The 26,907-nt window shown below is 37.6% G+C and overlaps 1 protein-coding gene across 4 annotated transcripts in view; it reads right to left on the bottom strand.

The window, feature by feature from the left end:
* Nucleotides 1–25,896, bottom strand: part of STAM2 (signal transducing adaptor molecule 2) — a 53,363-nt gene extending 27,467 nt beyond the window's left edge. The window contains exons 1-6 of one of the 4 annotated variants that reach the window (XM_021076487.1): nucleotides 25,664–25,895; nucleotides 23,377–23,511; nucleotides 2,598–2,682; nucleotides 1,598–1,673; nucleotides 1,392–1,490; nucleotides 335–481 (exon numbers count right to left, since the gene is read on the bottom strand). In XM_021076487.1, the coding sequence (XP_020932146.1) occupies nucleotides 335–481; nucleotides 1,392–1,490; nucleotides 1,598–1,673; nucleotides 2,598–2,682; nucleotides 23,377–23,383 (414 nt within the window). In that variant the 5' untranslated portion in view covers nucleotides 23,384–23,511; nucleotides 25,664–25,895. Of the gene's footprint in view, nucleotides 1–334; nucleotides 482–1,391; nucleotides 1,491–1,597; nucleotides 1,674–2,597; nucleotides 2,683–17,773; nucleotides 17,797–23,376; nucleotides 23,512–25,663 lie in introns of those variants that run through there. The other 3 variants (XM_013997353.2, XM_013997328.2, XM_021076488.1) reach the window with 3 other exon arrangements.

The raw sequence follows: 26,907 nt of genomic DNA, 5'->3' as shown, positions 1-26,907 counted from the left end.
TCTCACATGTACCCTTTTCTCAGTTTGTACCCTTCAAACTGACTATACATTTCTTAAGGGCTCTCTCACACATCTATGCCTTTTGCATGACGCTAGACTCAGAGTGGCATTAAAGAGATTATACACAGCTGACTCACTTCTCAACATTCTCATCTGTAGAAGTAATTCACTCAGCAGTTACAATGTCTACTAAATATAAGGCACTATGCTAGAAAGATACGGGTCAGGTGGAAGTGGGTAATGATGATTCAGATAGACTTCACCTAGCTTTTATATAAAGCATATACCTTCCAAATACTATAGGGTCAACCGTGAGTCTGAATGAATCTCTTACCTGAGAACCTGCTGGAGGAAAAGTAATTCCTTCTTCTTTCATAGATTTAATAGTTGCAGATATTAGACTAAACTGTGGGTCCTTCTGAAATTCTTCTGACCACTCTACCATTAAAGATTTCAGTTTTTCACATACTTTAGGATGAGCCTTTTAAAGAAAAGGCAAAGAAAAAAATGCTTAAAATACGTACCTGAATTACTTAACAAAGAGAATTACCACCAAAATTCTCTGTAATTGTATGAACATCAACAAAAGTCCAACAATACTTACCCTAGATAAGCACTTGATAAATGCCTATTTATATTTTAAGATATAGCTGTTTCTTAGAATATTACCCTTTTTGAACATCAATGTTTTACATTTTATATAATGACAATGAAACTTTTCTATTCACAGGTTATTTTTCCTATGTTTTCTTAGTGTTCTCAATATTATATTACTTTATATCAGATAAATTAAAATTCTGAGATTTCTGCCAGCAATAACATGAAAACCGTACTTTAGAGTTTCTATTATAAGCAAATTAATAACAACACTAACACAAAGACCCCCTCCACCCTGCTCTAAAATAAAGGCCTCCTTTGCTCACCATCTCTATTGGGAATTAGGACAGAATGATGGTTAGTCTGGACTCTGGAGTCACAGAAACATGAATCTGAACCTCAGCTTTGCCACTTGGTAGCTGCATAACTTTAGACAAGTTACTTAACTTCTATCAGTTTCTATATCTATAAAATAGGAATGACAAGAGAATCTAACTTCTAAGGGTTATCAAGAGCATTAAACAAGAGAGCATACATAAAATGCTTAAAGCAGTGACTGCTTACTAACCTGCAATAAAGATTAGCTATTATTACTAATATATATGCTTTGGAGGAAAGCAGTTTTTGATGCTACAAATACAAACATTGAATTTTAGAACAGGAAGTTTTTTCATTTCAAATTTATCTAAAAATGATTTCATTTATTATACAACTCTATTAATGCTACATATAGTTAAAATAATACAATATATGTATATTTTATGACTTAAATTTTTTCTCTTCTAAAAATTTACCTTATTTTTTATCACAGCACGTACTTCTGTTGCAAAATCACGGGAACATACTTCTAAATGAAATATCTTTCCACAGTTTGCCACACAAGCCCCAAGAAGCTATTAATTAAAATAAAAATCAATATATAAATGTTGAGATATTATCTTAATTTACTGAAATAACTACACATTTAAAATTTGGGCCAAATAACAAGGCTTTCACTTACAGTCAATGCCTGCAGAGCAACATGAGGAACTTTATGGTTTACTCTTTTCATTATGGCTTTTAGGCAATCTTTTGCTCTTAAAAAAAAAGAAGGTTATGTATTTAGAAACTCAATTCAAACGTTAGAAATTTATTTAACGTTTAATGTTAAAAAGCTCATCTGCTACTAAATACCTTTAAAAGTAAAATCTTGCAAACTTCATTTCATTAAGGGAATATATCAATAAAATGACCTTATTCAACCTTTTGCTCATGGACTTGCATAATTAAAAAAAAAAAAAAAGCTTGTTGCAAAGGTTGTATATTCCAAATCAAGAGCCAAATCATTTCAAAAATGGTCAGTCAACACAAGAGTTAATATCATATAAATTATCTTTTCATCTCTTCAAGACAGACAGCTTTCAGATAGCAAATTCTTACTTGGGGGAAAAAATAACAAGATACAGAGTCTTAAAATATTTACGTATAAACACTCATGAATGTACTTTGAAAAGCTGTAATGCTAAAACAAATGCTTTTGTCAGTCTTCTAAACTTCTAAAGTATAATCAGGTCACCTTGACTGACCCATTCTATCCCAAAGCACCCTTATTTATACTCACTTTTTCACTATGATGTTATTACACTTACCTATTCACTACAGAACAGTCTTTTCAGTATATTTTGTTACTACATCATTATATTTATCTACTTCATTACTGAACATGTCTAACTCACAGGGCAATTTCCTAAATAATAAGTCTATTCACTGTTAACATGTGTCCCTATTGTATCAAGGCTTTAATTATGCAATTTAACATTTCAAGTTTTCAGTTAATTTTTTATTTGCTCTTTCAGTATGGTGTTAATCATAAATCCAGCCGCCAGCATGTCCTTACTTTTATCCCCCAGAAGAAAACAGTCAAAACCCCACTTTCCTCTCAAAGTTACATCAGGAAAAGAGATATAGATTACTGAGCACCTTGACATTTACTAGGTAAATGACATGACTAGGCATCTTACCCATTAGGAGTGCTTCCAACTTTATCGCATATGTCCATAATAAGACTCCAATCTTCTGTAGTGTTATACTCATTTGTGGCCTTTTCTATAAGAGATAAGCATACACAAAAATTAGGACATCTTATATAATAATAAAATCCAAGAAAGACATAAAAGCTACAATAGAAATGCAACCAGTTACACTATAATATAATACTACTAGCTAACTTTTTGGCAGAAACTCTGCTTGCCAGAAGAATGTGGCACAATATTTTCAAAGTAATAAAAAGGAAAAAAAACCCTAAAAACAAAAATACTCTACCTAGCAAAGATATCACTCAGATTCAAAGGAGAGATAGAGCTTCACAACTAGCAAAAGATTGAAGAACTCAGCACCACTAAATTGGTTTTACAGGAAATGTTAAAGGGACTTCTCTAAGCAGAAAAGGCCACAACTAGAAGTATAAAAATCACGAAAGGAAAAAACCTCACTGGTAAAGGCAAACATACAGTAAAGGTAGTAGATTAACTACTTATAAAACATAATAGGAAGATTAAAAGATAAAATTAGTAAATTCATCTATCTCTACAAGAGTATTTAAGGGATACAAAACATGAAAAATTGTAAAATATGACATTACAAAATTAAACATGTGTACAGGGAAACATAAGGTGATTAGAATGTTTTCGAATTTAAGAAATCATCAACTTAGAGACAGACAAATATAGATATTTATAAACCTCATACTAACCATGAACCAAAAATCTACAACAGATACACATATGAAAAAGAGAAAAGGAATCTAAGTATAATACTAAAGGTCATCAAATCAAAAGGGAAGAGAGTAAAGGAAAAAGAAAGGAACAAAAAAGAACTACAATAACAACCAAACAATTCACAAAATAGCAATGAATACATACCTATCAGATTACTTTAAATGTAAATGGACTAAATGCTTCAATCAAAAGGCACAGCATAGCAGAATAAATAAAAAACAAGACATATATGCCACATACAAGCAACTCACTTCAGATTGAGAGAGACACAGAGACTGAGAGTGAGGGGTTGAGAAAGGTATGCTATGCGAGCGGAGACAAAAAAAAAAAAGCTGAGGCAGCAGTACTTGTATCAGAGAGAGTCGACTTTAAAGACTAACAAGAGACAAAGAAGGACACCATGTAATGATGGATCAGTTCAACAAGAAAATACAATTGTACATTATGCACACAACCTAGCACCTAAACACAGAAAGCAAATCGACAAACAAAAGGGAGAAATTGACAGTAATATAAGAGAAAGGAATTTTATCACTCCCCTTACATCAAAGGAAAGATCATCCAGATAGAAAATAAAGGAACACTGGCTTAAATGACACAATAGAGCAGATGGAATAGGTCTATACATAAAACATTTAATCCAAAAACAGCAGAATACATATTCTTTTCAAGTGCACATGGAACACTACCCAGGGAAGATCACATGCCAGGCCACAGAACAACACTCAATGAATTTTAAAAGAATGAATTCACACCAAACATCTTTTCTGACCACAGTAGAATGAGACTAGAAACCAACCACAAGAAAAAACTGCAAAGAACACAAACACACGGATGCTAAACAATGTTACTAAATAAATATGAGTCACTGAAAAAAATCAAAGAAAAATTAAAAATACCTGAAGGCAAAGGAAAATGGAAACATAATGATCCAAAATCTATGGGACATAACAAAAGCCATTCTAAGAGGGAAGGTTATAGTAATAGAAGCCAGCAACAGGAAATAAGAAAACTCTCAAAACAACCTAAACTTATTACCTAAAAGAACTAGAAAAAGAAGAACCGACAAACCCAAAGGTAGTAGAAGGGGAATAAAAAAGGCGACTGAAGAAATAAATAAAAGAGACAAAAAAAAAAAATGAAACTAAGAGCTAGTTCTTTGAAAACATGAATTAAAATTGATAAAACTTTACACAGACTCAACAAGAAAAAAAGAACCCAAAGGTAGTAGAAGGAAAAAAAAAAAAAAGAGCAGAAATAAATGAAACAAAAAATTAAATGAAGCAAAGAGCTAGTTCTTTGAAAATATGAATAAAATTGTTAAAACTTTAGGCAGGCTTGGCATTCCTGTCGTGGCTCAGCAGTTAACAAACCCAACTAGCATCCATGAGGACTTGGGTTTGATCCCTGGCCTTGCTCAGTGGGTTAAGGATCCGGCATTGCCATGAGGTGTGGCATAGCTTGCTGTGACTCTGGTGTAGGCTGGCAGCTACAGCTCCAACTGGATCCCTAGAATGGGAACCTCTATATGCCATGGGTGTGGCCCTAAAAACACCCCCCCAAAAAAAATACAAAAACAAACTTTAGACAGATTCAAAAAGAAAAAAAAGAGAGGATTCAAATAAATAAAACCAGACATGAAAGAGGAAGAGTTACAACTGACAACACAAAAATAAAAGGATCATAAGAAATCACCATGAAAAATTATACATCAATAAAATGGACCACCTAGAAGAAATGAATAAATTCCTAGAACATATACCCTCTGAAGACTGGGTCAGAAAGAAACAGAAAACACAGACCAATTACCAGCAATAAAATTGAACCAGTAAAAAGAAACAACTTCCAAAAAACCAAGATCCAGGACCAGATGGCTTCACAGGTGAATTCACCAGACATATAAAGACAAATTAACCTCTACTCTTCTAAAACTATTCCAAAAAATTGAAGAGGAACAAATGCTTCCAAACTCATTCTACCAGGCCAGCATCAACCTGATACCAAAACCAAACAACTACAAAGCCACAGTAATCAAAACAGTAAGTCCTGGCATAAAAACAGATACATAGATCAATGGAACAGAACAGAGAACCTACAAATGAATCCACACTTATATGGTCAATCTATGAAAAAGGAGGCAGGAATACATACTGGGAAAATGAATTCCTCAGTATATGGTGCTGGGAAAACTGGAGGGCTACATGCAAAAGACTGGACTACTTTGTCACACTGTATACAAAAATAAACCCCAAATGAATTAATATCTTAAAGACCTGAAACCATAAAACTCCTAGAAAAAAACACAGGCAGTAAGCTCTTTGACATCAATCTTAGCAGTATTTTTTGGATATGTCTCCTCAAGCAAGGGAAACAAAAAAAAAGGAAATGGGACTACATCAAACTTAAAAAGCTTTGACAAAGAAAAGGAAATGATCAACAAAACAAAAAGGCCACTTACTGAACAGGAAAATCTATTTCCAGTGATATACCTGATAAGGGGTTAATATCCAAAATACACCAAGAACGCATAAAACTCACCATCAAAAAGGTCTTCAACCCCATTTAAAAAAATGCGCAGAGGAACTGAATAGATATTTTCTCAAAAAAAAAAAAAAAAAGACTTAAAGATGGCTAAAAGACATGTGAAAATATGCTCAACATCACCAATCAAAAAGGAAATACAATCAAAACCACAATGAGATACCATCTCTCACTTGTCAGAATAGATATTAAAAAGACAACAGGAGTTCCTGCTGTGGCAACAAATCTGACTAGGAACTATGGGGTTTCAGGTTCGATCCCTGGCCTTGCTCAGTGAGGTTAAGGATCTGGCATTGCCATGAGCTGTGGTGTCAGTTACAGACGCAGCTCAGACATGGTGTTGCTGTGGCGGTGGTGTAGGCCAGTAGCTACAGCTCCTATTCAACCCCTAGCCTGGGAACCTCCACATGCCGCAGGTGTAGCCCTAAAAAGCAAAAACAAAAACAAGCAAACAAACAAAAAGACAATAAATAACATGCATTGGTAAGAATGGAGAAAAGTGAACCCTCATGCACTGTTAGTGGGATGGTAAATTGGCGAGCCACTATGGAAAACAGTACAGAGTTTCCTCAAAAAATTAAAATACAAGTTCCTGTTGTTAATAAGCAAGTTAAGAACCCAACTAGCATCTATGAGGATGAGGGTTCAACTCCTGGCCTCCCTAGGTGGGTTAATGATCCAGCATTGCTGCAAGCTGCGGCATAGGTCACAGATGCAGATCAAAATGCTGTTGTTGTGGCTGTGGCATAGGCCTCAGCTGCAGCTCCAATTCAACCCCTAGCCCAGGAACTTCCATATGCCACAAGTGCAGCCCTAAAAAGAAAAAAAATGTAACTATCATGTGATCCAGCAATTTCACTCTGGATATTTATCCAAAGACAATAAAAACAATAATTCAATATTCATTGAAGCACTGTTTACAATATTCAAGATATGGAAGCAAAGAATCCAATAATAGATGAATGGATAAAGACGATGCGGTCTGTATACATATACGTTACAGGATATTATTCAGCCATAAAAAAATAAAAACTTGCCATTTGTAACAATACAGATATTATACTAAGTGAAATACGTCAGAGAAAGACAAATACCACATCTCATTTATGTACTATCTAAAAAATGAAACAAATGAAACAGACTCACAGAGAAAAAATGTCGCATAGATAAAATTAGAGCATAACAAATGTGATTAATAATATTTTAATAATTTGATATGGGGACAGATGGCAACTAGACATTATTATTCAGAGTATAAGCAAATGTCAAATTACTGTGCAGTACTCCTGAAACTACCAGTACTGTACATAAACTATATTTCAATTGAAATAAAATAAAAAATAATCTAAAATAAAATACCAAGAAAGGCACCTAACCTTTTCTTTTGCCAAGTAAAAAAGTAGTTCAGAAAAATTTCAGAAGATTGAGTAACTTTTACTCATTTCAATTTTAAATTGCATAAATAAATTATTCTAAAGTATGCCAATAAAGTGTCTTTTAAATAATTAAATACTAATAAATAAATTAAAAATGATCAATAATCCTATCAAATTCTAATTTGGAAGAAAGCCTTAGAAAGGTGTTCTAAGAAAACATGAAGTAAACTGTTTCCTCAAGCATCTTTTCAACTGCAAAAGGGAAAATGGATTAGGAAAAATACGGTAAGTTCATACAATGGAATGCTGAAAATGAGTTACACAGAACCCAATGTCCAAAAACCTGTACATCTTAAAATGATGACTTGTTTGGCTTACACTGAGTTTAAAAAACTAAAAGAGGGAGTTCCCTCTGCAGTGCAGCAGGTTAAAAATCTGGCACTGCCACAGCTGTAGCATAGGTTGCAGCTGCAGCATGGATTCAATTCTGGGCCTAGGATGTGCTGTGGGTACAGGGGAAAAAAAAAGCTAAAAGAATATATAACATTTGCATGAACTTTTTTTTTTTCCTGCTTTTCTTTAGGACTGCACCTGGGGCATATGTAAGTTCCCAGGCTAGGGGATGAATCAGAGCCATAGCCTCCGGTCTAAACCACAGCCTAAGCAACGCAGGATCCCAGGCCCATCTGTGACCTACACCACAGCTCACGACAACGCCGAATCCTTAAGCACTGAGCAAGGCCAAGGTTCGAATCCACAACCTCATGGTTCGTAGTCAGATTCGTTTCCACCGAGCCACTACAGGAATCCCTCCAAGAACTTTAAAAACACAGCTTTCTTGAGATATAATTCACATCCTGATACAAGTCATACTCATTTAAAGTGTACAAGTCAATGCTTTTAGTATATACAGAACTGTGCAACTCTCACCAATATCTAATTTTAGAATACTTTCATCATCCTAAAAATAAATCCATAACCATGGACAATCACAGCCCATTCTCCCCCCTAGACAACCACTAAATCTACTTTGTCTCTTATATGTTCCTTTTTAGCAGCTTTTAAAATAAAATCATACAACATACAGTCTTTTGTGACTGGATTCTCTTACTAACGTTTTCAAGGTTCATCCATGTTGAAGCATGTATCAGTACTTCATTTTCTTTTATACTGTTGAATAACATTTCATGTATAGATAAACTTCATTTATCCATTCACCAGCTGATGAACATTTGGGTGGATTATTATTTTTTTTTATAACTTTTTGGCTAATACCAATAATGCAATGTTGCTTGGAGCATCTGTGCACAAGTTTTTATGTGCATGTTTGTTTTCATATCTCTTTGTCACATACCTAGAACTACTGAGTTGTATAGTAACTCTGCTTAATTTTTTTAGGAAATGGCAAACAGTTTTCCAAAGGAGCTGTACCATTTTAACTTCTTACTAGCAATATGTGAATGTTTCATATAAAATTAAAACTTTATGTTTTGGAGTTCCCTTCGTGGCTCAGCAGCTTAAGAACCCAACACAGTGTCCAGGAGGATGTGTGTTCAATCCCTGGCCTCACTCAGTGAGTTAAGGATGAGGTGTTGCCCCAAGCTGCAGCATAGGTGGCAGTTGTAGCTTGGATCCCGAGTTGCTGTGGCATAGGCCGGCAGCTGCAGCTCTGATTCAACCCCTAGCCCAGGAACTTCCATATGCTGCAGATGCAGCTGTAAAAAAGAGAAAAAAAAAATTTGTTTAAAAAAAAACCTTTTTTCAGTGCACTATAGGAGTTCCCTGGTGGCCTAGCAGTTAGGGATTCGGCATTGTCACTGCTGTGGCTCAGGTTTGATCCCTGGCTCTGGAACTTCCGTATACCCAAGACATGCACAGTCAAATCCCCCCCCTTCCAAAAAATACACTATATTGCTTAAATATACATACATAGGTAGTAAACATATTAACATATGCATGAGAATGATAAACCCCAAACTGATGGTGGATGGGAAATTAAAATGATGTACACGGGGGCCTAAATCTATCTGTAAAGTTTTATTATCTTGTAAAGTGAGTATCCAGAAATTCTTTATTTCATTCTCAATATCATTTCTGTAGTCTGAAATATTTCATGATCAAAATAAAAATTAAGAAGTAAAAATTTGGAGTTCCTGTCGTGGCACAGTGGTTAACGAATCGGACTAGGAACCATGAGGTTGTGGGTTCAATCCCTGGCCTTGCTCAGTGGGTTAAGGATCCGGCATTGCTGTGAGCTGTGGTGTAGGTCGCAGATGCGGCTTGGATCCCACGTTGCTGTGGCGGTGGTATAGGACAGTGGCTACAACTCTGATTGGACCCCTAGCCTGGGAACCTCCAGATGCTGCAGGTGCCCCCCTAGAAAAGGCATAAAGACAGAGAAAAAAAAAAAAAAAAAAAGGAAGTAAAAATTTAAAAAATATAATGGCTTAATTATGTAGTACTTTAACTTTTACAATTTCAATATCAAGAGAGACAATACATTTTTCTACTAGTATAGCGGAGTGGGGGTATAATAATTACCACTTTAGAAACATTTTCTTTATATCTTTTCCCCTTTTAACAAATACATCCTTAAATTTCAAAACTGGATACTATATACACAAAAGCTTATTGCCGTGATAGCAGGAAGGACAGTAGGAATCTAGAACAGTTCATTTTTTAAAGGCAGGGAATAGTACAAGAAGCTAAAAAATTAACAGGCTTATTAGCAAACAGCTGTGTTTTGCAAGCAGGAAAGAGAAATACAGACTCCAGATGACCTCAATTAAATGCTGTAACATACTTTTAAAAACCATACAAATTGCCTAACACATTATTCTGACATGTGTCATGAAATGACAAACCAGGGATTTTTAGAAAAGCAATATATTTTTACCTATCACAAGTTCTAGACTCAAGCACAAAGCTATATAAGTAGAAATATCTACTCAGGTCTAGCTTCTCCCCTTATATAAAGATAACTAATTCTTCCACAGGGAAAGTAAGACCAGGCTGTGTTTTCAGAGGCTTAAAATACTTAGCTATTTCTTAATTTCACATACAATAATTCCAGTGAATTCAAAAGTACAGACAAGAAAAAAATATTCTAATTCTATCAACCTTTTGGAAAACTATGACATGTATTTTTCCAGACTTTATTCTATACATGTATATGGAAAAATAATAAAAACTTGTAAAACTAAATAAAGTTAAGATTATAGGCATGAAGTGTCCAAAGAGAGCACCCCAAAACTGATAACCACTTCCCTGCCAAAGTTAAGAACAAGTTGAGAAACAAAACAAAGAATAATATACCATTGCCATTACTAATAGAAGCTTTAGGTGGGATGGACAGATGGGTTTACTACTAAAGAACCCCAGAGGTGGACATGCTTTAGCACTAGACAGAAGCAGACCTCTCCCTGCAGGGGTGAGCCCTGCCCAATTTATTCCAAGAAGTAGATGAGAAATCCTTCAATGGCTGTGGAAAGACTAGCCAGTTCCTACACTGAGGAAGGGCATCTGGAGGGCCAGGTACTCCCAATTTATTAGTCAGGTAAGTCATCACACCAAGGATGGAGTGAATAATGAAGTAGGGGCAGACTCAGGGTGACACTAACAGAACTCCCCACTCAGGAAGGAAACCTCAAGGCTAGCGAAAAAGTATTGCCCAATAATACTGTGGTCATACTAAATGTGTAACTTAACCTGCATTTCCACATCATAAACATCTATGCTCATAAATATATGTCTCTACCAATATAGACAACAAAAAGACATTTTTAATAGCTGCATGATATACCACTATCTACAGTGTGGCCACGAAGTGCCTATACAAGCTAGTGAGAAGTTATCAGCAAACTAAGTTTATATTCATCAAGTACGCAGCCCCTCTTCCTTGTTACACTTACTGGCATCATGCATATTGGTGTCCCACAAGGAATAAATACAAAATAATTAAAAGAGGTCAGGATGTCACACAAAGGCCTTCCTGTAGATGTGCCACAGCATAAACACTTAATCTTGTTTATTGTCTTTCTCTGCCACCACTACTCCCCCTCTGCCCAACCCGCAGAAGGAACATAGGCTCCATGACGGCAGGAATTTGTTGTTTTGTTCACTATTATTATTTCTGATGCATAAAACAGTATTCAGTACACCTACAGTGGTGAGTAAATGTGTTTAATGAATGAATAAATGAATGATGCTTGTTGCTCCCTCATATTCTATTACCCTGATACAATAGCTGTAAAGTGGGAAACAATAACAGGGTTTCTGAGTATATGAGCTCTAACAGCCTCTATGAGGCCGGATGTTGTCCCAGTCAAGTCTACGCAAATTTCTAGGTGGGCCAAGAGCTTCACCACTGAGCAGACAAACATCCAAGGGGCTGCACAGGATCAAACTTCAAAAGCAACACCATGGGGCAACAAAAGGCAATAGCACTACAGAACTTAAGAGGGAGATCCTAGTTCTCTGCTGGTGCACTACCTCTGGGAGTCTCAACAGAGAGACAGGGTGAGGGGGAAAGGGAAGGCCTCAGACGGAGACAAAGGACTTCATGTACAGTGATATATAGGTGACTAACTTTTCATGTAGAGTCTGAAGAGCAAATTACATATATTACATGTGACTTGCCAGCTTCATGCTCAACTCTTCTCTCTGCTTATGATGGGGTTTCGTTTTTGCTGTACAGATCGATCGTTCTTTTTTTTTTAATATCATTTGGCAGTGTTATAATTACCTGAGATTAAATATTCACTCATTTATTTCTTCTCTGGGGAAATCTTTAGTTTTCCTGGAATTTCATTTGGCACATGGGGTGAGGAAAGAATAAAAAAGTATTTCTAGGAGTTCCCATCGTGGCTCAGCAGAAACGAATCTGACTAGCATCTGTGAGGATGCAGGCTCAATTCCTGGCCTCACTCAGTGGGTTAAGGATCTGGCATTGTCGTGAGCTGTGGTGTAGGCTGCAGATGAGGCTCAGATCTGGTGTTGCTGTGGCTGTGGTATAGGCCAGCGGCTACAGCTCTGATCTGACCCCTAGCCTGGGAACCTCCATATGCTGCAAGTGCAACCCTAAAAAGACAAAAAAAAAAAAAAAAAAAAAAAAAAAAAAAAAGAAAGAAAAGTATTTCTACAAATAATTTTCATTAATTTCAACATCTAAGAATCTATTCTTTCCTCTTTGAGCTAAGAAGCCAGCATCATCAATTACCAATTGTTGTTAGTATACAAACATATGAGTACAAATACACATACTCACCCCCACTTCCCACATGCCACTGAGTCTGATTTTGGACCATACAAATAATCTATCTATTCCTACTAGAACTCAAAAAAAAATTTTTTTTTTGGCTGCTCCTGCAGCATATGGAAATTCCTGAGCCAGGGATCCAACATGTGCCACAGCAGCAATCCAAGCTGCTGCAGTGAAAATACCAGGTCCTTAACCCACTGCACCACAAGGGAACTCCCCTAGAACTTGACTGTTAATAATTGCTTTTTTCAATTTTAGCCATGCAATACACAAGTAAATGTGATGCCTACTCAATACCTCTCAAAAACCTTTCAATAATTTTTAAAATTGATGTATAGTTGATTTACAGTGTTGTGTTAACTTATGGTGTATGGTAAAGTGATTCAGTTATACAAAAAATACATATGTGCAAAATCTTTTTTATATTTTTTCCATTATATTTATCTCAGGATATTGAATATATTGCTACTACTGTGCTGTACAGTAGGACCTTGTTGTTTATCCAGTCTGTATGTAATAGTTTGCATCTGCTAACTCCAAACTCCCAGTCCGTCTCGCTCCCACCCCACCTCCCCCTTGGCAACCACAAGTCTGTGAACCTTAAATAGAATTTTTTTTACTTTATCTAATTTTTATAGAAAATGGAAAAATCTTAATTTAAATACTCTATCTGACATAGTCTACTTTCTACAAAGGAGGCACAATTAATCTTTTTAAAAAGTATAAAATCTAAAGATTTCATAATGGTCTGCCAAAAGGATTTCATTTTTCAAGTGAACAAAATAACAGTTAAATTATATACTTAGGAGTATTTTAAACTCCTGGAAAATTTGTAAATATTAGAATTAAGGAACCATTCTTTCATAGCGTGTCACTTTGCCCAGTGTTGGGCCCATATCTCACATTATCCTGGATCAAATGCAGAGGGAGAGAGAGTTCAAAGAGCCCTCCTGGTGCCTAAATGCTAAATTTCCAGGGTTTGGTGGGTGTAAATCATAACATTTCATCAACAGGTTTTGATTACTGTGCATAGAGAGCCTCAAATACACAGTGAAATACTTCAGTAAGATTCTAACAATATCATAAAGAATCAGTCCATCCATATCTACGAGGAACAAAAAGACTTGCCCTCTATATAGTCCATTATGTTCAACACAGTATTAAAAAGAATTCAAGTCTACACATAAAACTTTTAATAAAAATCAGCTCCATCAGTAATAAAATAAATTTAACTACATAAAACAAGAATGTCGGAGTTCCCGTCGTGGCGCAGTGGTTAACAAATTCGACTAGGAACCATGAGGTTGCGGGTTCGGTCCCTGCCCTTGCTCAGTGGGTTGACGATCCGGCGTTGCAGTGAGCTGTGGTGTAGGTTGCAGACGCGGCTTGGATCCCATGTTGCTGTGGCTCTGGCATAGGCTGGCGGCTACAGCTCCGATTCGACCCCTAGCCTGGGAGCCTCCATGTGCCGCAGGAGCGGCCCAAAGAAATAGCAAAAAGACAAAAAAATAAAATAAATAAATAAATAAACTAAATTTGTGGTAATTTGTTAAAAAAAAAAAAAAAGAATGTCCATAAGAGATCTTCAAAGTTCCTCCTACTACGTTTGAAAATAAAAACTCATGACTGATCTGCTTTCAACCATGACAGAATATGTGGTACCAGATTTGCTATTCTACCAAAAACAAGTATAAAAATGGGTGAACACATACAGAGCAACGGTGTTCACAAAATGAATAACCATCTGAGATCTCTGAGGTAAGGGAAATATGAAGTAAGCCTCATGGCAGCCCCAGTGTTCTGCCTGGGAACACTTTCCTGCACAAACACAAGGAGAACTGGCCCAGATAAAGCAGCTAGGAGTCAGACCAGATTTCTGAGCAGAGGGATTTCTCATGGGTCCTTGCTGGTCAAAGGCTGTGAGACACACACACACACACACACACACACACCCATACAGGGTGAGGCTCTATGAGGTCTAGCACAGATCACCTACTAGGAGGCTGAAAGGCCATGCAGTGCAGGGAGTCTCTGAAATTCCTGCTTGTATCCACACCCACTAAAGAGTCTTAACTTCTAGAATGGCTGTAGTTGGACATTAGCCTCTAAAGAAGTAACTAAGGTTAAATGAGATAATAAGGGTGGAGCCCTGATCCAAAAGGATTTGCATCCTTATAAGAAGAGACACCAGAGAGCTTTCTTTCCTCACATGCATAAAAATGAGGTAAAGGAAGGGCACAGGGAAAAGGCAGCCATTTGCAACCCAAGGGGAGAGCCCTCACCAGACACCAACCCTGCTGGGAGCTTAACTTGGACTTCTGGTCATCAAACTGCAAGAAAACAAATTTCTGTTGCTTGGCTATCTAGTCTATGGCATTTTGCTGTGGCAGCCCAAGCAGACTAATACTCTGCCCAACTACAGTAGAGAATGTTTCAGGCATTCATTTGAAACCCCCAAATGGCTATCATACCTTAGGAGTAAAGGCAACCTAGAATTTAGTACAATATCAAAATATGCCTACTCACAAAGAAAAGCAATCCTGACAAAAACCTAAAAGATCCTCCAATAATATAACTACCTGACAGAACAAAACTCAACATTCTCTTTTTTTGTCTTTTTGCCTTTTCTAGGGCCGCTCCCGCGGCATATGGAGGTTCCCAGGCTAGGGGTCGAATCAGAACTGTAACCACCAGCCTACGCCAGAGCCACAGCAACATGGGATCCGAGCCACATCTGCAACCTACACCACAGCCCACAGCAACACTGGATCCTTAACCCACTGAGCAAGGCCAGGGATCGAACCTACAACCTTGTGGTTCCTAGTCAGATTCATTAACCACTACAACACAACAGGAACTCCAAAACTCAACACTCTTTAAAAGAAAACATAATCGAGCCTCCTTACAGAGAATAACTACAATGACCAGCATAATATAAAAAAAAAAAAAATCACTAGAAGTGCAAAAATGTGTTCCACAATCAAGATAAAAGTAATCAATTAAAAATATTGATTTTTATCTTCTTATTTGACATAATCCAAATTCTAGAATTAGTAAAAAAAAAAAAAGTACTTTAAAGCAAGTATTATATATTTTTTCAAGAACTCAAAGCAAAAGATTGTCATAAGTGAGTAGATGATGAGCGCTTGGCAGAAAAATGAAAACTATAAAAATAGAATAACTAGAACTGAAAGGTACAATATCTCATCTAAGACATTTCACTTTATGGGCTTAAAGTAGATTGAAGATTGAAGAAACTGTTAGGGAACATGAAGAAAAGTCAACAAAATTTATCAAATTTAAAGAACAGAGAAAAAAAAAGTAAGAAAACTAAACAGAGTCTAGGTAAATCAGTTTTTTTAAATTTGCTATGTAATAAATTACTGCAAATTAGTGGTTTTAAACACCACCCATCATTAGCTCATAGTTCTATAGTTCAAAATCTAAGCAGGCTTGACTGGGTTCTATGCTCAGAGTATTATAGGCTTGCTGGGGAACTGGTGTTATTTAACTAATACATGGTAACTAAATTCATGTCTATTGGAATTATGTAAAGTGACAAATTCTTATACATTAAAGCAGACTAGAAATAGTTCTTCAAATGTGCACATTACCAATACCTAGAAATAATCTAGGACAATATACTGTGTTCTCTGAATTCCATGTTTCTATTAGACCAAAAATAATACCCAATCACAAGGAAATTCATTATGACATATAGTTAAGACCATAACAGAAAGCAATATAAAATTTTATTATAATTAGGATACTACATATCAATATCTTGGGACATGACTAAAGCAATGCTTAGATCTTAAAGGAGAAACTGCTTTTTCGTATTAATTTTTAGAAGTATTTTTAAGCACTGGGAACTCTGTCTAGTCAATTATGATGGAACATGTAATGTGAGAAAAAAGCATGTATACATGTATGTGTAACTGGGTCACCATGCTGTGCAGTAGAAAAAATATAAAGAAATAAAAATTTAAAAAAACAATTACATAGATCAATTGGACAAACCAAAAACAAAAAAGTTTATCATATATTTTCAAAAAAAAGTATTTTTAGATCTTAAAATTACAGAAGAACAGTGGAAAACTGGCCAAAAAACTTTTTCAAAAGCACCAAGTAAGTAAGTAGAATTCATTCTGGTATCTAACAGGAAACCACAGCTAACAGCTTTTACTAAATATATAAAAATGTTCTTTCTGTACCAATTCATTATAAACAAAATAATTATTTGAAAATATAGGACAGTCAGTTTTTTTCTATTTATAAATCAAACATGTTTATACTATTAAAATAATATGTACTTATTAAATTTCTAGATCACACAATTCTTGCGTAAATTTAGATTAAAATATTTAAATGCCTAATACCTCAAACTAAGAGATTATACATATTTCACCTGCTCTTCTGACTGATGACAACAATCATACTTAGCATTTTAGAGTATTTGGATTTAAGATACTTTTTCTTTTAATTCTCCTCTCCATTTAATGTTTTGATTTGAGTAAAAAAATTTTTTTTTAATTTTCCCACTGTACAGCAAGGGGATCAAGTTATACTTACATGTATACATTACAATTACATTTTTTCCCCCAGCCTTTCTTCTGTTGCAACATGAGTATCTAGACAAAGTTCTCAATGCTATTCAGCAGGATCTCCTTGTAAATCTGTTCTAAGTTGTGTCTGATAAGCCCAAGCTCCCGATCCCTCCCACTCCCTCCCCCTCCCATCAGGCAGCCACAAGTCTCTTCTCCAAGTCCATGATTTTCTTTTCTGAGGAGATGTTCATTTGCGCTGGATATTAGATTCCAGTTATAAGTGATATCATATGGTATTTGTCTTTGTCTTTCTGGCTCATTTCACTACTTAATGATTAAGGGATCCATCCAAGGAGAGGATGTTACTATCGTCAACATATATGCCCCAAATATAGGAGCACCCACATACATACAACAAATATTAACAGACATAAAGGGAGATACTGTTGAGAATACAATCATAGTAGGAGACCTTAATACCCCCCTCACATCAGTGTTTGAGTAAAATTTTTATTCATGCAAATCCTCAGTTTACTCTGGAGAAAGCAGTAAGATAAATTCTATTTAATGCACTACTGTTATTGGCCGAAGTGAAAACCAACTTACAGCTCTGAGTAACGATAAGTAATAATTTAATTAAAAAACAATAACAAGTAATAGCTTCAAATGTCTTACCACGTATGTTAAACCACTTACATTTCAAATGTTAAACCACTTATATTGAATCCAATGAAGAGTCCCATTTTCTAGACTAGGAAACAGAAAAGTTAACTAGCACAAGATCACAGACAGTAAATAGTAAAACTGGGATTTCAATCTAGGCAGTCAGGCTCAGAGTATATTTGCTATTAAACTGCCTCTTGAGTGCAATTTCTGTTCAAAACTGCAAAATTTACTCTTCCCAACAAGTTAGTTTTCTGTTTCTCTGGATAAACATTTTAAACACACTGAATGTGACCAGGCAAGATCATTTCTGCTTATAAGGAAAAGGATCAGAGAGAATGCCATGTTTAACTCCATTTACTACATCATCTAGTACTAAAATAGCATATGTAAGAGCTTCTTGCTCTAACGGAATACAGAAGAGTGCTTGCCACTCTTCCTTCATTTCACACATAACCACCAACATTTGTGGGTGGGGTGGGGGGCTAAAAGAGTTCAGAGAGTTGTCAGATAGGAAGGAAAAAGGAAAAAAATAATCTTCTACTGTCGTTTAATACTGTAAATCCTCTATTAAAAAGGTAAAAGGGGGCATTCTCCTGTGGCACAGCAGGTTAAGGATTCAGTGTTCAAGTCACAGCTGTGGTGCAAGTGTGATCCCTGGCCCGGGAACTTTCATATGCCACAGGCACAGCCACAAAAGAAAAAAGGTAAAAGGTCTAGGGCCAGTCTTTACATTCCTACAACTTGACTTTCTTCTTGTTCTGACAAGATGCCTCTGTTAGTCAAAGCCATACTCAATTCCAAAGAATGGGTGTGCTCATTTCGACAAACTTCACATTAGGGAACAGGCCAGAAGCATAAAGCTAGTGAGTATAATTCCCCTTTTAACACACCTATCCAGAAGCTTCACGTGCAAGACACTCAGGAACAGACAGGAAGAGGAAAATGACTCTCCAAAGTAGCCACTAACGTGCCAAAATGTCACTGATGGAGAATCAAAAGCAGTTGGGTTGGGCAGATGAGAATCTATGTTCTCATCTGTCTACCGAGGAAATTCTTAGGCACGTGTGGAGTACAAACATCACCCACTAAACCCTGAAGAGCCACCTGCTCTACTCCTAGCTCTGAAGCTTAAATTCTAGCTTAAGGTTTCTAGATAATTCACGTCAGCTCTGGTTCAAATCTGAATCCACGTTCTCATCTGTAAAATGGAAATTTAAATGGCTTCCATGCTTGAGAGTAGTTGTAAAAATTAAGTGAAAAGAAAAATGGATGAAAGACAAATGGGTATTTCAAAAAAGAGGATATTCATTTAGTGAATATTAAATGAATATCATATTTAATATCTACATTAAAGATCAGATAAATACATGTTAAAAGCCACAATGATTATAGCACTAGAATGGTTAAAATTCTTAAAATGATACCACCATGTACAGACAAGTTTTTGACATGAAACTCAAGTAAAATGAACTAAGAATAAGTAGGTGGCAGCTTCAGAATATCAATTAATTTGGGGGGCAATGTCTGATATCTGTCACATTGACCTTCTTAGGTTCAATCCCTATATGAAATACAAACATTTGTTTACAATCAAGTAAAGTTACAGAGCCTAAAAAGGCAATGTTAAAAAAAAGTTCTTCCCCTTCAACCCTTTGAAGGGGATAGTAGTATATGTCACACATTTACCTGTAGAAAAATCATCCTTTTACCCTCTTTCCTAACTTTAAAATCACTGTTCACCCTTGAGCAATATGGGTTTGAAGTACACAGATCAACACACAAACTTTTTTCAATAACTATACTGATAAATTTTTTGAGATTTGTGGCAATTTGAAAAAACTTGAGAACCGCATAGCCTAGAAATATCAAAAAACCTAAGAATATGGTATGTCATGAATGTATAAAATATATGCAGATATATAAATAACATACACGTATTAATTGACTGTGTTATCAACAGTAAGGCTTCCAGTCACCAGTAGGCTATCAGTAGTTAAGTTTGGGGGAGTCAAAAAGTTAATATGTGGACTTTCAATTGCACACAACGGGTTGGCACCCCTAAACCCCCAAATTGTTCGAGGGTCAACTACATAACCTAAGTATTATCAAGAAATAAAAAAAGTACATTATTAAGTATCAACATCACCAGTTCCTATGAATCAAAAATATAAACTACAATGTCTTCTCAAATCCTAAAAAAAATTAAAAAAATCCCTTTTATGCTTTTACTAATCTGATAAACCTACAGGAAAGAACAAAGAACAAAGGCCCCAAATAGCTAAGACTATCCAAATGAAGAAAAACAAGACAGGGGGGTTTGCCCTACCATCTGGAAAGGCCACTGACATTAGAATGTGGTATTGGTACAGGATAAAGAGAACCATGCAGAAGAACAGGAAGCACAGACACAGGCCTCATACAAGGAAAGGTGTTTATGAAGGAGAAAGTGCTCCAAATAGTGGGGGAAGGATAGACACTTCAATAAATGGTGATAAGACAATGCATTATCTATTATGAATTGACTATCCAATCAAATCCCTCCTGAGACCTTACATAAAGACCAAATCCAGGTGGATTAAAGACCTAACTGTGAAAATCAAACCTTTAATAAAACGTTTAGAAGAAAATATGACAAGACTCTTATAGACTCAGGGTAGAAAGAAGGCTTTTCTTGAATGAGAAAAATAAAATCAAGGGAGAAAAAAAAATTACTAAATCAAAACTTCAATTTTCTTAACAATAAAAGGAATCAGAAAAAAACAACCAACTGGAATATGTATATGGAATATGTATACTGGAATATGTATATGTGTGTATATATATATTTGCAATTCACATAAGCAATGGAAGATCAACAGAGAACATATGTGGAACTCTAAAAATCAGTAAGAAAAAATAATCCAGCAGAATAGGTAGGTGAAAGTAATGAGCAGGCAATTTAAAGACATTGACCAAGAAATGTTTGAAAAGATGCTCAACTGTAATGAAACTGAAATGAGTTGAAAGCAATGCTTTACTTCCCACCCATCAAATTGGCATCAATTTTTAAATCTGACAATACCCAGTGTTATCAAGAATGTGGAACAACCTCACTTCCATTGCTGGTGGGGGTAAAATCTCCCACAAACACTTGAAAGGACCATTCTGTACTATTTAAATCTTGCAACTCTGCACTATATACTTTTTTTTTTTTTTTCTTTTTGGCCAACCCAAGGCATAAGGAGTTCCTGGGCCAGGGGTCATATCTGATCTGCAGCTGCGACCTATGCCACAGCTGTAGCAATGCCAGATACTTAACCCACTGTGCTGGGCTGGGGGATTGAACCTGCATCCTGGTGCTGCAGAGATGCCACAGATATCCTTGTGCCACAGCAGGAAATCCATATATACACTTTTATTAAAGAATTCCTCTCCCAGATACAATGCTTGGAGAATCTCTCAGTCTTATGAACAAGAAAAATGGGTAAGAACTTTCATTACAGTGTTTCTATAACAGTAAAAAAATAAAAAAAAAAACTTTATGTATATTAGCAGGAGAATAGATTAAAAAATGTGGACTATCACATAGCTCTTAAAATTCATGAATTAGAACTACAAACATCAACATGAGTGACTCTCACCAAAAATGCTGAATGACAAGTTGCAAATGACTACAAAGAATGGTGTTATTTTTATGAAGTTTAGAAACATGCAAAACAATACATATATGTGTATGTATAATATATATTATAAAATAGAGTTTATCTATTTAGAGAGTGTTTAACTTTGAGAAGAGAGCAAAAAGAATAGTATCAGGTAGCTACTAAATACAGGTAATTTCAACTGCATCTTGAATATTTTCTTTAAAAAAAATGAATTGTGGCAAAATTTTAGGACTTGACATAACTGACAGAAAGAGGAGTATACATGCTATATTTTGTACTTCATGCTAAAAAGATTTCATTGTTTAAAAAACTACAAAGTACATTCATTAAAATTTGTAACTATTTTGGAGTTCCCATCGTGGCGCAGTGGTTAACGAATCCAACTAGGAACCATGAGGTTGTGGGTTCGGTCCCTGGCCCTGCTCAGTGGGTTAAGGGTCTGGGCGTTGGCGTGAGCTATGGTGTAGGTTGCAGATGTGGCTCAGATCCTGTGTTGCTCTGGCTCTGGCGTAGGCCAGTGGCTACAGCTCTGATTCGACCCCTAGCCTAGGAACCTCCATATGCCACAGAAGTGGCTCAAGAAAAGGCAAAAAGACAAAAAAAAAAAAAAAAAAAAGTAACTATTTTACTTAAAGTTGTTGTTGTTGTTTTGTTTTTTGGTTGTGCCCTGCGTGCATCTGGAAGTTACCAGGCCAGGGATTGAAATCTTCACCATAGGACCCTTAACCCAATGCGCCACAACAGAACTTCTCAGGATTAGAATTTGGGGTATCTTATGCAAAAGAAAGTATAGGAAAAAATGGCTGTTAAAGCTCTCATTCTCATCCATACCAAAATTTTTTTAATTTTAGTGCTTTGCAAAGATGATAACAACCTCAGGTGTTCAAGGATTACCTTAGTAACTACATAAATGTATAAAGTAAATTCTATTATTGGAGTACTATCTGTATGTCTGTTTATATTTAGGTTTCTTTTAAAATTTCACTGGAGAAAAAGGTTTCATGATTGAAAACCTCAAGCTACCTCATTCTCAAGGTATTTGAACACAACGCAAGCAAAAGACACAGCAATATATGCATTCAAATTTCACTTGGAAAAATCTCCTTTTAAGATAAAAGGTCATACTTCAATTCAATGTGTCAGAAGAGTTTTGCAGAGGTAGAATTTGAGCTTAGCTTGGTGGAACACAACTAAGTATCTCTTTAAGGAAGGAGATACCACCTGTTGTTGAAAAAAGCAAAAATCTATCAGTAAATAGTAAATGGCAGAGGAAGAAACTGGCAAGAAAGATTGCCTGGCTTGATTAAGGAGAAAAAAGAGGCAAATAAGAACTGGAGTGAGGGGGCAAAAACAGACATGACTTGGAAACCAATGTCATGAGACTGGAAAAAATGGCGCAGAATATAATGAAAGGACATCTCCCCTTTTAATTCCACCACTAAATCTTCTTATTGTGGCTCTGCCCCCCATGTTTTACTGTCTCTTTGGAATCTCCTAACAAGGTTGCCCCAACCAGGCTCCAGCTTAGGAAACTTACACACCCCTTTTAAGATGAAACTCAGGGCCAGGGTGGGTGGGGGGACATGTATGGCCATTTTCTTTCTTTTTTTCTCAGCATAGCCTCAAAGGAATTTTATTCAACTAAACAAACAATTAACCCAGATTAGAAGAATTCCAATAAATATTTAAAGAGCTCTAATGCTACCATACCTAGCATTCCCTTCAGGATTTGTAGTTTCTGACTCCAAGAAAAAGTAGGAACTTGCCAGAGTTCCTCACCTCCCAGCCTTTGGTCTGCTTCCACTAAACAAGCCACAAACCACTGTCAACCTAGGAGTGCCTCCCTGGACATCTAGACTCACTACAGCCTTTTCTTGGGGTCTCAGGGACTGAGAAAGGGATTTCTTCCACACATGCACGATGTCAGAAAGACTGTTCACCCTGTGGTGAGACTGCACCGACCAAAGGTCCATTATAAAATGACCATACCACACATATAGTAAGAGGTGGTTACTTCCTGCAGATGTAAGTGCTGTCAGAAAAGCAGGGAGAGAGAGAGGATATGTCAACATCTTTACAGAGGTTTCTGCCTGAAGGTCCTCATCTTCTCTTCAGGGAAGATGACTGTTTTAAAGAAAGAAAGAATGTAAAGCATCTTCCGTATTCCAGTACCATACTTTTCACATTATATTACAATTATCTTTTTATGTGTATATGCGTCCCGCATTAGACTGAGCGTTTCCTGAGGGAACCCAGTTTATTTATTGAATTTGTGTCCCCAGAACTTAACACAATGTCTGACACACGGTAATCACTCAATGCCTGTTTGCTGAATGAAAGGCAAACAAAGCTATGACAAAAAGAAAAACAATGGTCATAAAAATCAGACTGAATCAAAGAGCGTAGGTAAAAAGGACAATGACCTTGCAAAGGAACATTCCTATGGAGAACTCAAGTTAAATATTGACTTGCTTGTCATAGTACTTAACTATTGTATTTCAAAGGGGGCTTTAAGTTTTGAAAAATGCAATATATAATTTTATTTCTATCACAGAGGTTTAAAGCCGGTTTGACCTGAAACCCTTAGTATTTCATGCTGCTTTTTCTATTAATTTCAACCACTTGCCTGAAAGAAGTTACAATCGAATTCTCCATTTCATCTTTAAACTGTCTTTTGGATATTGACTTCAGTCATACTTGAGTTAACAAACAAGTACTTGAAGCTTTGGTTGATGGCACTGCCCATGAAATAATTTATACAGTTTTGTTTTGTTTTGGTTTTCTTTTCTTTCTCTTTTTTTTTTTTTTTTTTTTTTGGTCTGAACAGCAGCGTCTCTTTTACTCCAGTGGTACTAAACTGTGACCCACTGAACTGTGCAGGAACCTCAGGAGCCATTGAGGGGGAGGATTAGAAAAGCAAAACAGGCAGAGCAACTCCACTTACTCCTACCAAAGTTTTTCAATCAAAAAACAATAGGCTTCCAGAAAAGATCTCCCTTGAAGAGTTCACAGGTTTTAAGTTTGAAAATCATGTCTTATTCTATTTTGCTTTTTCCCCCCTCTACGATAAAACCACAACGGCCATAAAAAGTGCAGGTCTCACTGCAACAAAGGAAGACACCAGAAGGTGTTCCAAAGGCTGATGCTGTGAGCCTCAACATTGTGTTTCCTATGTTTATACCAGTCACCAATGTTAACCACCAAGAAAAAAGTTGAATGAAAATTATAAAAATATATATTTGAAGGCTGTTTAAGGGGGAAAATATAATTATACAATTTTTGGCTCTCTGGGAATGAAAGGGACTTATTCAACACATTTGATTTCTGAGCACGCTTTTGGGATCCCAAAATATACCAAAATTAAGCATTTTTGAGACTTTCCTTATACTGAGAAAATTATTAACTATGAAACGGGTGCCTCAGTGCTAGATGTGCAAGATTCTGTATGACTAGCAATTTTCAGCGATGCGTTTTTTCATTCCCCTAAAACGCTACTACTGCTACAGAAATTCGCAGTAATTAATTACTGCTACAGAAATATCTATTTCGCCTGTTTCACTGTTTTCCTAATGCCATAAATAAGTTCTCATACCCGGTCCATCTTTTCCTCACTCCATAGTCACTGAGTCCTCAGCATTCCGACGATGCCAAATAAGTAAAAGATCAGTTGTCCTGGACTGTTTGGAGAACCTGGGATTTTCCTTTTCATACACTGAGACAAAGCCTCTTACAGCACTTGCACCATCCACGATAGAGTAACACTTCCAACTCTCATAAAGAAATCCGGAAGCCGTGCTTGGTTCTATCAGGGCCTGGATGCATGTGTACATAAGCCAGGTGAAATAGGTTCTTCCGGTTAAATGGGGGCAAGCTGGAGTCTCTAAGCAGGTCTGGACTCTTGCATCCTTCCTTAAGTGCGGGGGAGTGGAGGGAGGGGGTGACACTAGACTCAACGAGCTCTACAGAGAATTGGAAGTTTGCGTCCTCAACTCTGCAACTGCTTCATCAGTCAAGTCTCCAGGGAGCCCCAGGCTGTTCCCTATTCCTGCGCCTGGAGTGGGGAAAGGCCCTCTTTCCAGGTCCTCAGCTGCAGGAGGACTGGACACCCTCCTGAGGCTGCTTGCTACCACGCACGAAAGCTGCCCCCTGAAAAATCCCAGCTGCCAGGCAGCGGGCCACCCCCTTCGCTCCCTCTGCCGCTTTCCAGTCCCCGGAGTCGCCCCCGCCCACTTTCCAGCACAGCAAACAACAGCCCGGGGCCAGACCCAGCACTTACCCACGTCTTGCTCGAAGGGGTTGGCGGTGAACAGAGGCATTTCGCCGGCCCGGAGCCCTAGTGGCTGCGGTGAGGCTAAGGCTCGGCGGTTGCTTCCGGCTGGGAGGCCCGCCGCCGCGGCTTCTTAGGCGGCTCAGCGCCGACCGCCTCCCGCACTTCCGCCACCGCACCTGCCCTGCTCCCGCCTGACCGCCAGCTCCCGGTATGCGCTCCGCCCCTAACTCCTCTCCCAGGGCGAGGTCCGGCCAGCCGCGGGCGTCTGCTTAGCGCCGGGTAGTCGCCGCCCGCCGGGAGAAGGCGGCAGCCCTGGGCGGAAGCTGCTGCAGGGCTCAGGCGGCCGCCGTGGCCACCTTCCCATCGCTAGGGCCCCAGCGAGCCACGGGGCAGGGGACCTTCAGGGCCGGAAGTCGTCGCGCCTAGAGCTGGCGACGCCGGGGGCGCGGGAGCTGCTGAGCCGGCGCAGCTCAACAGGGGGCGCGGGGGTTCGGGACTCTCTGCGGGGGGCCGCGGGTGCTGACCAGCAAGTTCCCTGAGGTTTAGTCTTTTCCCAAGCTGTGGGCTAGTCCCAAGCGGCCCTGGGCCCTCGGCTGCGTCCGCGTCACAGTCCCGTTGCCATGGAGACGAACGGATCCTTTGGGCTTTGACAGCCGGGGAAGGATTTGGCTCTGCTTCTGGAGCTTAGCGGGCTGCAAACCCCCTGGAATAACCACCCTGGAAAGGGGTCGTAGAAGTTGTTATGGTTCTGCGGGGATTCCTCACTCTTCGCATTCCGTCGTGCTCTCGCCCTGAAAACACTGCTGGACTCAGGGAATCCAAAGAGAATGAGGCACACTCCCTGCCTTCAAGTTGCTGACAGTTTTATGGGCGTGGTGTATAGCATATACGTGACAGTACGTGATGATCCCGCTAAATAACTGGGGTCACAAACTCAAATTCCCATGTGAGCTAGCCAGGTAATGAATATGAACTTGAAAGCATCCTTCCCACGGACACACTCCCAAACCCTCTTAACCTTGTTTAATGTTTCTATAGCATTTGTCACTTCCTAATGTGTCATTTACTTATTGCGTTTTCTGTATCTCCTCTTTAGAATGTAAACACCATGATTATTTTTGTTCACTGCTGTATCCCTGGCATCTAAAACTCTGTCCAGCAAGCAGTGGGCGCTCGGCACCTTTTATTTCTTTCAAATCCAGCCAAACAGCACATGGCAGCTACCAGTAAACTTAAGCGACTTGTTGAAG

The sequence above is a fragment of the Sus scrofa genome, chromosome 15, assembly GCF_000003025.6.
Source record: "Sus scrofa isolate TJ Tabasco breed Duroc chromosome 15, Sscrofa11.1, whole genome shotgun sequence".
Taxonomy (NCBI): domain Eukaryota; kingdom Metazoa; phylum Chordata; class Mammalia; order Artiodactyla; family Suidae; genus Sus; species Sus scrofa.
This window is presented reverse-complemented; position numbering and strand designations above follow the sequence as displayed.